We start from the raw sequence: 13,113 nt of genomic DNA, 5'->3' as shown, positions 1-13,113 counted from the left end.
GTGCGTAGTTGGGGGGTGTAGCTTCTCTGCACTTTGTAGATGGTACCTGCTGGCGCCATGTGTACTGTGGTGGTGGGAATGAGCATTTATGCACCAACCATGGATGTTTTGCTTTGTCCTGGATATTGTTCAGCTTGTTGAAGGTAGCTGGTGCTGCATTTGTCCGGTAAAGTGTGCAGCATTCCACTATGTTCCTCAATGGATTGTCAGAATGCGAGTCATTTGCCACAGGATACAGAGCTGTTCCCATAGCCTTGGTATTTATATATCTGGTCCATTAGAATTTCTAGGGTCCTCAAAGTTGAGGGATTGTCAGCAGCAATACCATTGAATATGCAAGTTAGGTGGATGGATTCCCTCTTGTTGGAAATGGCTTTGCTCAGCACTTTCATGGTTTCAGTATCATTTGTCTGTGCCATGGCATTTCATACAGTCAAAATGGGAAAAGTTGTTCTTCTTGTAAATGAGAGATTGCTAGTGTGTAAGCACAGATATCAACCAATGTAAAAAAGGTTAAGGTATATTGAGATGAATCTAAAAGGTTGTTGAAGAGTATAGCGGGAAGGGGGCGAGAACCCTAATTTATGGTTTAATACTTTTCTATTCCTAATGCAATATTGACAGCTTTGGTACTCAGCTAAATTTCTCAACGGTGCTCACTGCAACTCAAAGCCTCTTTCTTGAACTTTGGGTCAGCTCGAGCCTGCAGGATAGGTCCTCTGCATCTGAACAGGATACATTGAGGGGCAGGATGACCACAGGTAGACCCATGACAGCAAACTCCAGACCTTGTACTTACATTCAACAGTCCCAATGTTACATTTATGTTACAGCTTGAGCAACCAAACAGGATTAAAAGCGAACTACAAAGATAATTGGCCAAGAAATTACAGTCAGTGGCAAGGCACCTGCATTTGTTGCTGATTTTTGGAAATAATTTATATTTGCCTTGTGTAGTCCTCCTGGCAGGAACAAGCTGAAAAAAGATCGGTTGACTCTCTGGTGAGGTCCTCCATGTAGCTATTCCTTTGCGATACAAATGGAAAGACATAGTGTTGTTTGTAAGTGAGACTTGCTTTGACACTGTGTAAACTATACTTCCTAAGCTGAGCTGGCTGTCAAAATATTAAATGTTTCTAACATATAGAAACATCTAAATATTGTTAAGCTATTAACACATTTTAAAATGTTAAATTGTGCCAAAAGTGAAAAGTAGAAACATTTTAAAAGCAATTGATAACAATTGCATAATATCATGCAATTTTAAAAGTACTGTATTACCACTTACCATGGAATTATTTTGCTCCATGCAAAGCATGAAGAACCGAATGAAACAGGTTGTTTTGTACAGATTTCCCTTTGCAAGTGGTGAGGACTTATTGACCTTGTTACATTCAATGCCTGAAATAGTTTGTTGTGTGTGGATGTGCTAAAGTTTCTGTGCAAAATCTGATCCATTTACATACTTGACTTCAGCATAGGGAGTCTTGCTTGAACACTGGACGATACCTTACTGGACGTAATGACACAAAGAATAAATAAAGCATAAATAATCAAGTAAGAGAGAAAAATCATGCATCAGCAAAGATAAGCCAGACTAGGCAGCAGTAATATAGCAGAGGGCCATGTGCTTTTGGACACTTAGCATTAAGCCAATCAATGAGCAAATGACGGGTATAGATTTTCCTCTTCCAGTATGTAGTTTCAGATTATCTAATGGAATCTGATGGATTTTTTAAGGTTTAAAATAAATTACCAACAAAAAAATCTAACTCTACTAAGAGCAGAAACTTTATTTTAAATAAGTTGATAATGTACAATTGGTATAAAAAGAAATTTACACTGATATCTAACTATATTTACTTAATCACAGGATATTTAAATGACAATTGATTAATAATGTTTTTACTGTCTACCTTATGTTTGCTCATGGTACCCAAGAGATACTGGAAAAGTCTGTTGCCCACCACTACATGCCTGGATATTGCCAAAGTAATAGAGTGTTGTTTGTCCAAACCTTGATGTGTGATGTTCCAAAATCCCTGTTGTTCATCACCTGCCTGATGTAAACATGATGATGAGGATAAGATTTATTGTTAGAGTAAGTTTTTTTCCCTGATTGGCTGCAATGCATTCTGCATAATGCAGCCACAGTAGAAATGGTGCATGATGAATTGTGTCACTGGGTTACTGATTGACAAATTGCGCTAATCCAAATGCTCCACATGTCTCCAGAATGTCTTATAGTTGATGAAGGTGTTTGAGATGTTTGAAGGTGAGCCACTTATCACTTCAATCATAGTTTAGTAACCTTACTATTGATTGGTCAATAATGCATCCCGATGTCCAACAGCCAGATGCTTCCCCAGTTCGATGTTCCATCTGAAAGTCAGCATTACCTTATAATTCATTTAAATGACAGAAGTTGCAATACAAAACTTGTTCTACCCTTAAGAAAGGAAATGCCTGTTTCACATACTTCATTAAGTAGACTTTTTGCAATTTACTTTGTATTGTCTCCCATCCCAGAACTAGAGACAGGCATTCAGTCCCATAAAATAACTTTGTTAGAAAGAGATGTTTTATTCAGTTGTATGGTACTCATTGAGTTAATATGATCAATGGTAAGCTGGCCTCAGAAATGTTCTCATGTCTCCCACAGTCCTCCCCAGTGTTTACTTGACAAGTCATTGCATCCTTCACAGTGAGAACCCACAGGGACTGATGCAGTAGAGACTGCACAACAGTGAAGGTGGGTGGGGAGTGGTGGAAAGGTCATTACTTGCAATATCAGCCAGCTGTTAAATCTGGCACTCTTCAATATTTAAAATTATTAAGCCATCAAATACTTCTCAAATTATGAAAACTTAAAATAAAAACTCGCTGAAATCAATTGAATAATTAAAGAACTTGATCCTCCCACTTATTCTCCCCCATATAATTCAGTGAAACCGTTCCTGTGACATCTCCAGAACAGTAGCTGAAGTGAAGGCGAATTGTCACAACATAATGCTGCTTGAGGAGTGCTTTTGGCAAAGATACTGCCTCCAACTTCACAACTTCCACATTTTTCTGAAGTCCCAGTAATGCTGCTTATGCAGGGAAGTGTCAGCAGATCCCTACAAAAGTCTGTTCCATGATATTTCAGTATGACAATTGATATTGACATAGGAGTAAGTGGAATATTTGAATCAAAGAACAAAAGATCGATTATATGTCCTATTCTACATAACTTTATATGTTCTGAATTCAATGGCCCAGTGTTTGCTGGAAACAAATGCTGTCCACAAAGAAAGTTGTTCACAAAGCTCTGGAAAACCCTGAGAAATTGATCTCTCTTTTTCATAAAAGAGGATTTTTTTTCAAAGTAGCTTCATTCTGGTGTCAGCTGCTCTGGGATTCACCAATGGTGATTACTCTCTATCCAAACATATTATTATAAGCAAAAGAAAGACTGCAGATATGCCACTCAAAACTGGCAGAAGCTGACATAACAATTTTTTAAAAAGCTGTGTTAATTTTGGATTATATTTAAAATCTGAATTGAGGAAATTAGACTGAGTATTAATCGTCTTCTTAGACCTTCTCTGCGGACTTGCTTTTACTCTGGTTCTGTGGATCCTGAGGTGGCTGATAATGCCAATTATGCGATGAGAAATCACAGGTACATCTTATTTTAAAAAGTGTTTTTAAGAAGGGCTTAATTCAGCCCACTTTACATTACGTTCAGGACATCCCAAAATGCTTTACAGCCAATGTAGTACTTGAAGTATTGTTCATTTTCAAATACGATTCCGGTTAATTGGCCTTTTGTTTAATCGGGGCAGCTTCTTATTTGGGACAACTCTTAAAGAACAAAAACTAATCCAGAAAATTGCAGGGATTCCCTTTGCTTACTTGGTATATTACGCCACTTTATTGGGGCAGGAGACAGTTGCTGAACATTTTCTATCTAGCTTCAGTTACATACACGTGCGTAGCTGTTAGGTACTACATCATGTTCCGAGGCAACAGGTTTTTAGATAGTGTCAGTTCAGTGTGTTTGTGTTCAAAAAGCAGTGATTGTCACTGATAATTGTCGAGAAATAAGCAGCTGGACAATTCAGAACAGTTTTGCTCACTGCAGTTTCAAGCATTCCGGCTTGGAGATGCCAGAAACTGCCAGGAGTAAAAAGGAAAGGATTACAATACTTCATGGAGTTAGGAACTACTGCATGAAGAATTTGAAGATATTGATAATCATCTTGAAGATTACAATGTAATTGAAGATTTAGAGGACGCAGTCATTGACAACATTGTATGAAGGTGGCCCATTATCTGCACTGGGCACCTGTGTTGATTTTGTTCATTGCATACAGTGGATAAATTCCTGCACTGATGACTATTAGGAACTAATACATTGTTTTATAGCACTGTTGTACTATCGTTAGTGTTCTAATTGTTTCTGTATTTTATTTAACTACATAATTTGATGCTCAGTTTGTCTTTTTTATACTTTTTTCACTATTTGCATGAAACCTCGGCTAATTGGGACAGCTGCTTAATTGGGCCAAAATGTACTGGTCCCAATTAACTGGAATAGAAAACATGGTAGCAAATTTTCTTACTTTTTCACAGAGCGGCACGTGATGAAATAATGGCTGAATGAGTTGTGCACCTGCTGTTGTATGGACCACATTCTATGGCCTGGATCTACACTGTACTATTCCTTAAATCCATCACCTATGGCAATCAGGTGATAGGGATAACTAGTATTGAGAAGAAGCATTTGTGACTGGAAATTACAGTCCAACTAATAGCTAAGCCATTGATCTTCCTAATTTTTGTAACCAGTTCCATGCCATGTAAGATCATTTTCGGAGTGGATCTCAGTTAATGAACATGCCAGGTTTTGATTCATGTCATTAGTCCTGTTAATGCAGTACCTCAATTCCTTCCTTCTGACACTTCATCTCTCAAACAACTGCTGATTATTTCAGGAGCACGTTATCAGCCAGAATTAAATATTTGAGTTGATCTTATATGATCGCTCACTGACACATATTAAAGAAATAAGAGATGATTGCATTTCTGCTCAAAATTAAATGTGGATTTACGAATCATTAAGTAACTTAATTTGTTGAGTACATAATACAAGTGCACATCAGTCAACATGCTCAGAGTTAATTGAATAAGAATCTTTGGAACTGACTAATTTCTCAATTGCAACATTTCCATGTTTAATGCAGCCCAAGTATCTTTAAGATACCAGAGGTGAACTAGATTTGGTACTCATTGACCTGAAGGCCTAGCCTTGTGGCCGTAACACATTTGCTTTTAGGTAGTTTTTGCATTCCTTCATCTGCTGAAGATGCAGAATCAAATATCTCACATGTTATTAGGACATAATACATTAAGATGCTCAAGTGAAAAATTTCAATAGGATTTTAAGTGGAAGAAATAATTTGTTTCCACTGAAGGAAAGTAATGAATATTTGGGACCATAAACATAAATAATTTTAGCTTTTAATTTTAGTTCTTTTTGAAATTTTACTGTTTGAAGCCATTAAATAGTATGATCCTGGAACAGTGAAGTAATGCTAGCATTTTATTCAGAAATTAGCGCAAGCTGTGAAAAGAAGGATCAGTTGACTAAGGAAGGAATGTGCTTCTAAGATGCAATGCTGTGGGAATACCTTTTGGACAATGAAGACTTGTAGGGTTTTTCCCATGAGTAGTTGAATGGCACTATCCGAGCAAGAGCTTTTCCAACATTTCTAGTAAGTACTTGGAGCATTGCCATTGTATTTGCATTAGACAAGGTAGTGCGCTTTCTTACTGAGGGCTGCTACTTGGCTGCATTTTTCTCTCCCATGGCACAAATAACAAACTCATATTAAGTAAACTCCTTGCCCATTATTATTATTAAAGCTGGGTATAAGATAAAATAAATAGCGTTTGATTATTTTTTGTTGGTACCATTACCTTCAGAGGACAAACGTAGGTAACATCGAGTTCCTGGGTTATTCATAGGTAGAGGATATGGAAGTGAATTGATGAAAAAGTAACTATCCAGTTCATCAGAAGTTACAGGTTTTCTATTTAAACCATATTTTACAAGAAGGCATTGTTTACTGATTAGTCAGGGCATCAAAGGATATGGTAAGAAGGCAGGTGTATGGGGTTGTGTGGGATATGGGATCAGTCATGATGGAATGGTGGAGCAGACTCGATGGGCTGAATGGCCTAATTCTGCTCCTACGTCTTATGGTCTAAGAATCCAAGCTGTTCGGTAGGCTCCTCCACATTTTTGTTTTTACCAGAGACTTGAAATGTCAACTAATTTATTGCACAGGTAAAGCAAGTAATTGGCTAGCGTGAACTAATTATTAAACCGAGTGCTCTTGTTGAAGCAGAACTTCAGTTGCTGGTGGAGCACCATCTTCAGAAACAGGAGCAGCCGAAGCAGGATTACTCTGAAAGTGACCCCAGCTGTCTAGACGAGCTTAGCCCAATGATGACTGAGTGCTGTCATAGCAAAGGAGCCCCCGCTTGCTTGGCAGGCACAGACTGGGGTACCCTCAACTGCTGTGAACACACCAGCAACCAAACGGGCATCCAACTGCTACTAAATGCTGAGGAACCCCCAGACAACAGCTCTATCGCTGGTAAGTCAACGGCAATTCTAGAATTATTACTCCTTCCATCACTATACCCAATCACCACAAGATTCTTGATGATTTCAGGAGAGATCACACCATCAATGAGCTCAGACCATTTCTCATCAAACTGCAATTTCACTTATGGCTGTAAAGCTATCAGATCAGAGTATAGCTATCTCTTATTTTGCTGCAGTGTTACATTTGCTGCTGATTTTGATAACACATAGCTGCATTAACATTTGAACACTCACACATTAGTTGATATCATTATCATTCATGTATTACACATTTAGTATTTATGCAGACTCTAAGTCATATTTGGAGAGTTACGAATATGAACAATAAAATGCAATTATCAATAATCTCATTTTTAGATTCACCAAAAGTAATTTTCCACCATTTGTCACAATAGAAAATTAAAATAATTCCAGTAATATGTCAAACAAACATCTTTGATTTTTCAATGGACAACATGCTTCAAGATATACAATTAATGTACACTATATGGCCATATTTTTAAACAAGCTTAAAAATACGCTTGTCACTGACATGACGTATGACATAGCAGAAGCTACTACTGTCATATTTAAGCTGTGAGTTCAGAGTTGAGGCAATAAACTGCCAAAGTTTATGTATGTATAATTGAAAAAAACATATGGATTGTATAAATCAGCACTGCCTATTTAAAGACTCCCTATTGATTTTGTTTAATATAAAACACAACTTAAAACTTGCATTTTAATGATCTTCATTAAATTTAGTAAATGAATATGATATCTTGAAGATTGTGCCTTAAGCAAGGACCAAGTCTAAAGAACACTGACAGTGACATGATCATTGTCCATGGTGATGGTAATACTCAAGTAATAAAAAAGGCACATCTTCACATTCAGCAGATCTCCCACCCAGGAGTTTCAGAACCAACAAATCTCAGGTCAACTTCAAGTGACCGAATCTTTAAACTTGCAAGAATGCTTTGCACTTTCAAGGGTTTACAAAGGAGTTTTTAGTCCTGATTTTGAAGTGTATTGCTGGAATTATTTGAAAGCACATTTTGCTTTTGCTGTTAGCAGGTGCCTCCTGCTAAGTTTTAAGACCATGACATAATTTTATTCAGCATAGGAACAAAACAGCACTGGTAGTATGCCAAAATATATTCAGCTATTGGCATTTAGTTGCAAGAGAGTGCCCTAACATGTTCCTGACGGACTCCTATCCCTAGTTAATTTCTCAATTCTAATAACTCATCTCTAAAATTCAATTATTGATGTTCTTGTCTGACTAACTGCAACAATAATTATAGCAACCACCCTTAATCAATTAATCATTGCACAGGTTAATTGAAGTGAGCATGTAGGAGTTATAGTCAAACAACAGTTTTCTAGACTAGCTATTCAAAAACATTGAACCTTGCTCATTGGATCTAAGATTCATCCAATCACCTTAATTTCCCCAGACATCCATTGGCTTTCCTGGGTCATTCTGACAGTAAAACATTATTGTACAGATTTGAATGCCAGTCTTAAAATTTGTACTTTATATCAGGGAATTGCCTACTGTGGATACAGCAAGGCAAAAAAAAAAAATGCTGCTACGGAAAAGTCACAAGTTTCAGGTAGACCTTCTTACGTTATTTCATGTGCATTTTAACAAAATGAAAGTTTCACTAATTCATGTGGTTGTTGTGCAGAAGGAAGCATATCTTTTATGTTGCAGATTAATTGATCGGTATTCCTTTGCTGCGTTACTAACTCTGTATTTTCCTGTTAAATGAATTTAACATACATTTTCAATGTAGTGAGTTCACAGCACTTGCAGTGTCTTTTGAATGAATACAGAAATCAGCACAAATAAAAATGTTTTACAAACAAAACAAATGACTCAAATTATGGCAAACCAAGTCAGTATAAAATAACTTCACTCGGTGAAAGTATTACTTCCTGTGGCTGTATTATATATTGGGATAATTTCTGCAATGTAGATATATTTACATTTAATTAATCTATAGCAAATTACTAATCAATAACTTTGAAGACAGTCAAATGATTAGTATAATTTTTCATCTGTAGGATGAGACATACAAACTTGGGAACCTAATCATTGCCTGTCTCTTTATAAGATATCCGATATTACAATTTTTAACCACATCTGTAACATGACAATCGGCCATAACTCAAATGTGGTCTGTTCCATTGACAGAGAAAGGAGTCTGTGATATTTCTTTGTTCTAATGTTTCCTGCCATTCTCCCTTTAAAAATCCTTCAAAATGACAGCTTTGTAGAGAGCAAGGATCGTGCATTTTATTAAATCTTAAACAGGTTTTGGGAATGGACAGAGAAAAAAGACCTCAAGTCTACTTAGAATTTATCTGATACTTTTTAAATGATAACAAGTCAGCAACTTGTTTAACATCCAACTCCAAATTTGCAAGTCGAAAATTAAGGACCTTCATTCAAATGGAGATATTTTCAACGTGCTAAAATTAATTAATTAGATATTAATCGGTTAATTAGATATTAACTAAAATCAGATTTGCACTTGACCTATGTAATATGTTGGTGTTCCATGTACAGCAGGAAGTTGTAGACATTCAATTGGAAAGAAATGGAAGGAAATTACATTGTATCAGCAAAGTAAAAGGGGCAACTAGAATAATATTCAATTTTGAAATTGACAAACAGCAAGGATCAAGGAAATGGGAAAAAACTAATTCAGTATTTCTATTACAGTGGATTCTAGTTAATTGGGACATATCAGGACCAGTACAGTTTGGCCCAATTAAGCGGCTGCCCCAAATAGCCAAAGTTTCAATGAAATAGTTCAAAAGAGACAAATTAGAACACTATGAATATCACTTCAATACTACAAATTGTGTATTATTTTTTAATAGTTATTGACAGAGGAATTCATGTGGTGTACTCTGCTATGTTCTTTTGATTGACTAAATGAATAAAATCAGTGCAGACAACGAAGCACTTTCATTGCCTTCCTGCATGAAGTAGTGTCAAAAATCACTGCTTTTTAATTCATTGTTGGTCAGCCCAATGTAATAACATAACACAAGCATTATAAACAGCTCCAATCTATTTTAATAGCTCAAGTTATCAATATTTTACAGAAATTTATAAAAATATACAGCTGAGTGGATATCAGGTTCTGACTGCATAGATGTTGTAGGCAGACAAACTATTGACTTTGGAAAATTGAACAGCTAATTTAAATGCAAAAAGGAAGCAACCCTGGGAGAAATATTCTAAGATCCACAAAACATTATTTTTTATAAAGCGTCCCAACTGACGTCCTTCACCTCTTTCTCTCAGTCAGCCTTCGCATCTTTGCACAATTTTGGATCCCTTCTCCATCTTAGCTCAGTTGCTGGGTTTCATATAGCTCTGTCCCTTCCCCTACACCAGTTACTGTGCTGCAAAGAAGGACAAAGGTTCAAAAAGATCCAAAGGTCATTTATTATCAAAACATGCATCCATACACAACTCTGAAATTTGCATTTCTTCAGATATCCATCAAACAAAGGAAGAACATGTAAATCATTCAGAGCAAACATCAGACTCTCCCCCAACTCCCGTACAAAAAAGAATGGCATCCTGATCATCAGCCCCCCCCAAAAACCTCAGTCCCCCCACACAAACGGAATAGGAAATTTGACCCCCAAACAACCCCACTCCCACACAAAAAAATAGAACATGACAGAACATCAACCCCCAAACCGAGAGAGCATAGTACACTGGAGCCATCTTGACCCTGCCTGTCACTAAAATTATTGAATTGAGTCTTAGAGTGTTTGCTTCCCATCCAATACATTTTCACACATAAAGATACATAATTTCACTTGTATTAATTTGATCTGCAATCTCTTGCATTATGCAGTAGAATATTACTGATCCAAAGGAATCTGAAATAATACTAGAAAATGCAAGTATAGTTATAGAACCAGATATTCTTAGATACTTCTGAAATGATAATGAAAATTTAGTTTCATAAATTTCAGACACTCTCGGTGCACTCAGTCAATATAATAACCTATAATTTAATTACATTGGATTCTGGTTATCTGGCACTCATCAGGACCAGTACATTTTGGTCCAATTAAGCGACTGCCCCAAATAGCTGAAGTTGCATGGAAATAATTTAAAAAGGTATTAAAAGGCAAACTAAGTAATACATTATGTATTTAAATGAAATATAGAATAAATTACAACACTACCAATAGTACAACAGTATTATAAAACAGTTTATTAGTTATTGACAGAGGAATTCAACGAACAGAATCAGTGACACACACAAAAAGTGCTGGTGGAACGCAGCAGGCCAGGCAGCATCTATAGGAAGAAGCACTGTCGACGTTTCGGACTGAGACCCTTTGTCAGGACTGACGAAGTCAGTGAGGACACTTACTGCAGATAATGGACTGCTTTCATGCATGCTATCGAAGATTGCCTCTTCAAACTCTTCAACTTCATTGTAATATTCAAGATGATTATCAATGCCTTCAACTTCTTGAGAGCTCCTAACTTGTTGAAGCAGTGAAATTGTTTCATTTTCACTCTCAGCTGTTTCTGTCATGTCCAAGCCTGAATGCTTGAAACCACAGTGAGCAAAACTGTTTTGAATTGTCTTCCAGTTATTCCTCATTAACTATCAGTGACAAAAATCACTGCTTTTTGAACACAAATGCACGCAACTGATGCTATTTAAAAACTGATCGCTCAAAGGACAGTGTAGTGTCTAATGGCCACATATGTGTGCACGACTGACGCTAGTAAGAACCTGTTCAGCAATTGTCTCCTTCCCTATTGAAGTAGCATAGTGTCCTGAATAAATGAAGGGTATCCCAGCAATTTTCTCAATTAGTGTTTGTTCTTTAAGATTTGTCTCAAATAAGCAGCTGCCCCAATTAACCAGAATCCACAATATTTCATATTTTATTCCTAAGTTTGTCATTATTTTTGTTTATTGTATCTAAATATTTTAAAATAAATTATGTATTTAAACAACTTCCTCTGCACAATAATTCTTAGCCGTAAGGTTGCATTCTCAGTACCCTACTCTACTCCCTGTGGTCAAACTCTATCCACAAGTTTTCAAATGATACCACTGTATACAACAGAGTATAGGAAAGGGATAGAGAGCCTAGTGACATGGTATTATGATGACAACCTTTCAACATAAGAACATAAGAACATAAGAGATAGGAGCAGGAGTAGGCCAATCGGCCCCTCAAGCCTGCTCCGCCATTCAACAAGATCATGGCTGATCCAATCTTAACTCTAGTTTTCAGCGAATCCCACAAGGCAACAGTGCCAACCAACAGGGCACCATGCCGCCCATTTTATTTTATTATTCATCCCGCCCAAACACATGTGATCACCCGGGGAAAAAAAACCGATTTGCCAATTGAGGAGAAAAAATCTGGAAAATTCCTCTCTGACCCATCCAGGCTATCGAAAACTGGTCCAGGAGATCACATGGCTGATCTAAACCTAGCCTCATGTCCACTTACCTGCTCACTCACCGTATCCCCTAATGCCATTTTTATCCAGGAAAATGTCTATCTCCGTTTTGAATTTATTGAGTGTAGTAGCTTCCACAGCTCTCTGGGGCAGTAAATTCCACAGCCCCACTACCCTCTGAGTGAAGAAATTTCTCCGCATCTCAGTCCTGGAACGGCATCCCCTTATTTTAAGACTATGCCCCCTAGTCCTAGTTTCACCCATCATTGGGATCATTCTCCCCGCATCCACCCGATCAAGCCCCTTCACAATCTTATATGTTTCAATAAGATCGCCTCTCATTCTTCGGAACTCCAATGAGTAGAGTCCCAATCTACTCAACCTCTCATCATACATCAACCCACCCATCCCCGGAATTAACCTAGTGAACCTTCTCTGCACTGCCTCGAGAGCCAGTATGTCCTTTCTTAAATATGGACACCAGAACTGCACGCAGTACTCCAGGTGTGGTCTCACCAATACCCGGTACAACTGCAGTAAGACCTCCCTATACTTATACTCCATCCCCCTAGCAATAAAAGCCAGCATTCCATTGGCCTTCTTGACCACCTGCTGCACTTGCATACTAACTTTTTGTGTTTCCTGCACCAGGATCCCCAGATCCCTTTGCATAGAAGCACTTTCCAGTTTCTCTCCATTTAGATAATAACTTGCTCTATTATTTTTCCTGCCAAAATGCAAGACCTCACACTTGTCAATATTATATTTCATCTGCCAAATGTCTGCCCAATCACTTAGCCTATCTACGTCCCCCTGCGGGGTTTCAATGTCCTCCGCACTCATTACACTCCCTCCCATCTTTGTGTCATCAGCAAACTTCGATACGTTGCACTTAGTCCCTTTCTCCAAATCATTAATATAGATTGTAAAGAGTTGGGTTCCCAACACCGACCCCTGCGGAACACTACTAGTCACCAACTGCCAGTCTGAGAATAAACCATTT

General features: G+C 37.5%; 1 protein-coding gene across 7 annotated transcripts in view; it reads left to right on the top strand.

The window, feature by feature from the left end:
- Nucleotides 1-13,113, top strand: part of ppp1r1c (protein phosphatase 1, regulatory (inhibitor) subunit 1C) — a 109,478-nt gene that overhangs the window by 75,836 nt on the left and 20,529 nt on the right. For 4 of the 7 annotated variants that reach the window (XM_073047070.1, XM_073047072.1, XM_073047068.1 and 1 more), the window contains one exon: nt 6,393-6,647. The exons of 1 other annotated variant lie outside the window; for it this stretch is intronic. In XM_073047070.1, the coding sequence (XP_072903171.1) occupies nt 6,393-6,647 (255 nt within the window). The remainder of the gene's footprint in view (nt 1-6,392; nt 6,648-13,113) is intronic. 2 more of the 7 variants (XM_073047069.1, XM_073047074.1) reach the window with 1 other exon arrangement.

This window comes from Hemitrygon akajei, chromosome 5 (assembly GCF_048418815.1).
Source record: "Hemitrygon akajei chromosome 5, sHemAka1.3, whole genome shotgun sequence".
NCBI classification, from domain to species: Eukaryota; Metazoa; Chordata; class Chondrichthyes; order Myliobatiformes; family Dasyatidae; genus Hemitrygon; species Hemitrygon akajei.
Note: the sequence above shows the minus strand (reverse complement) of the source record. Positions and strands in the feature narration are given on the sequence as shown.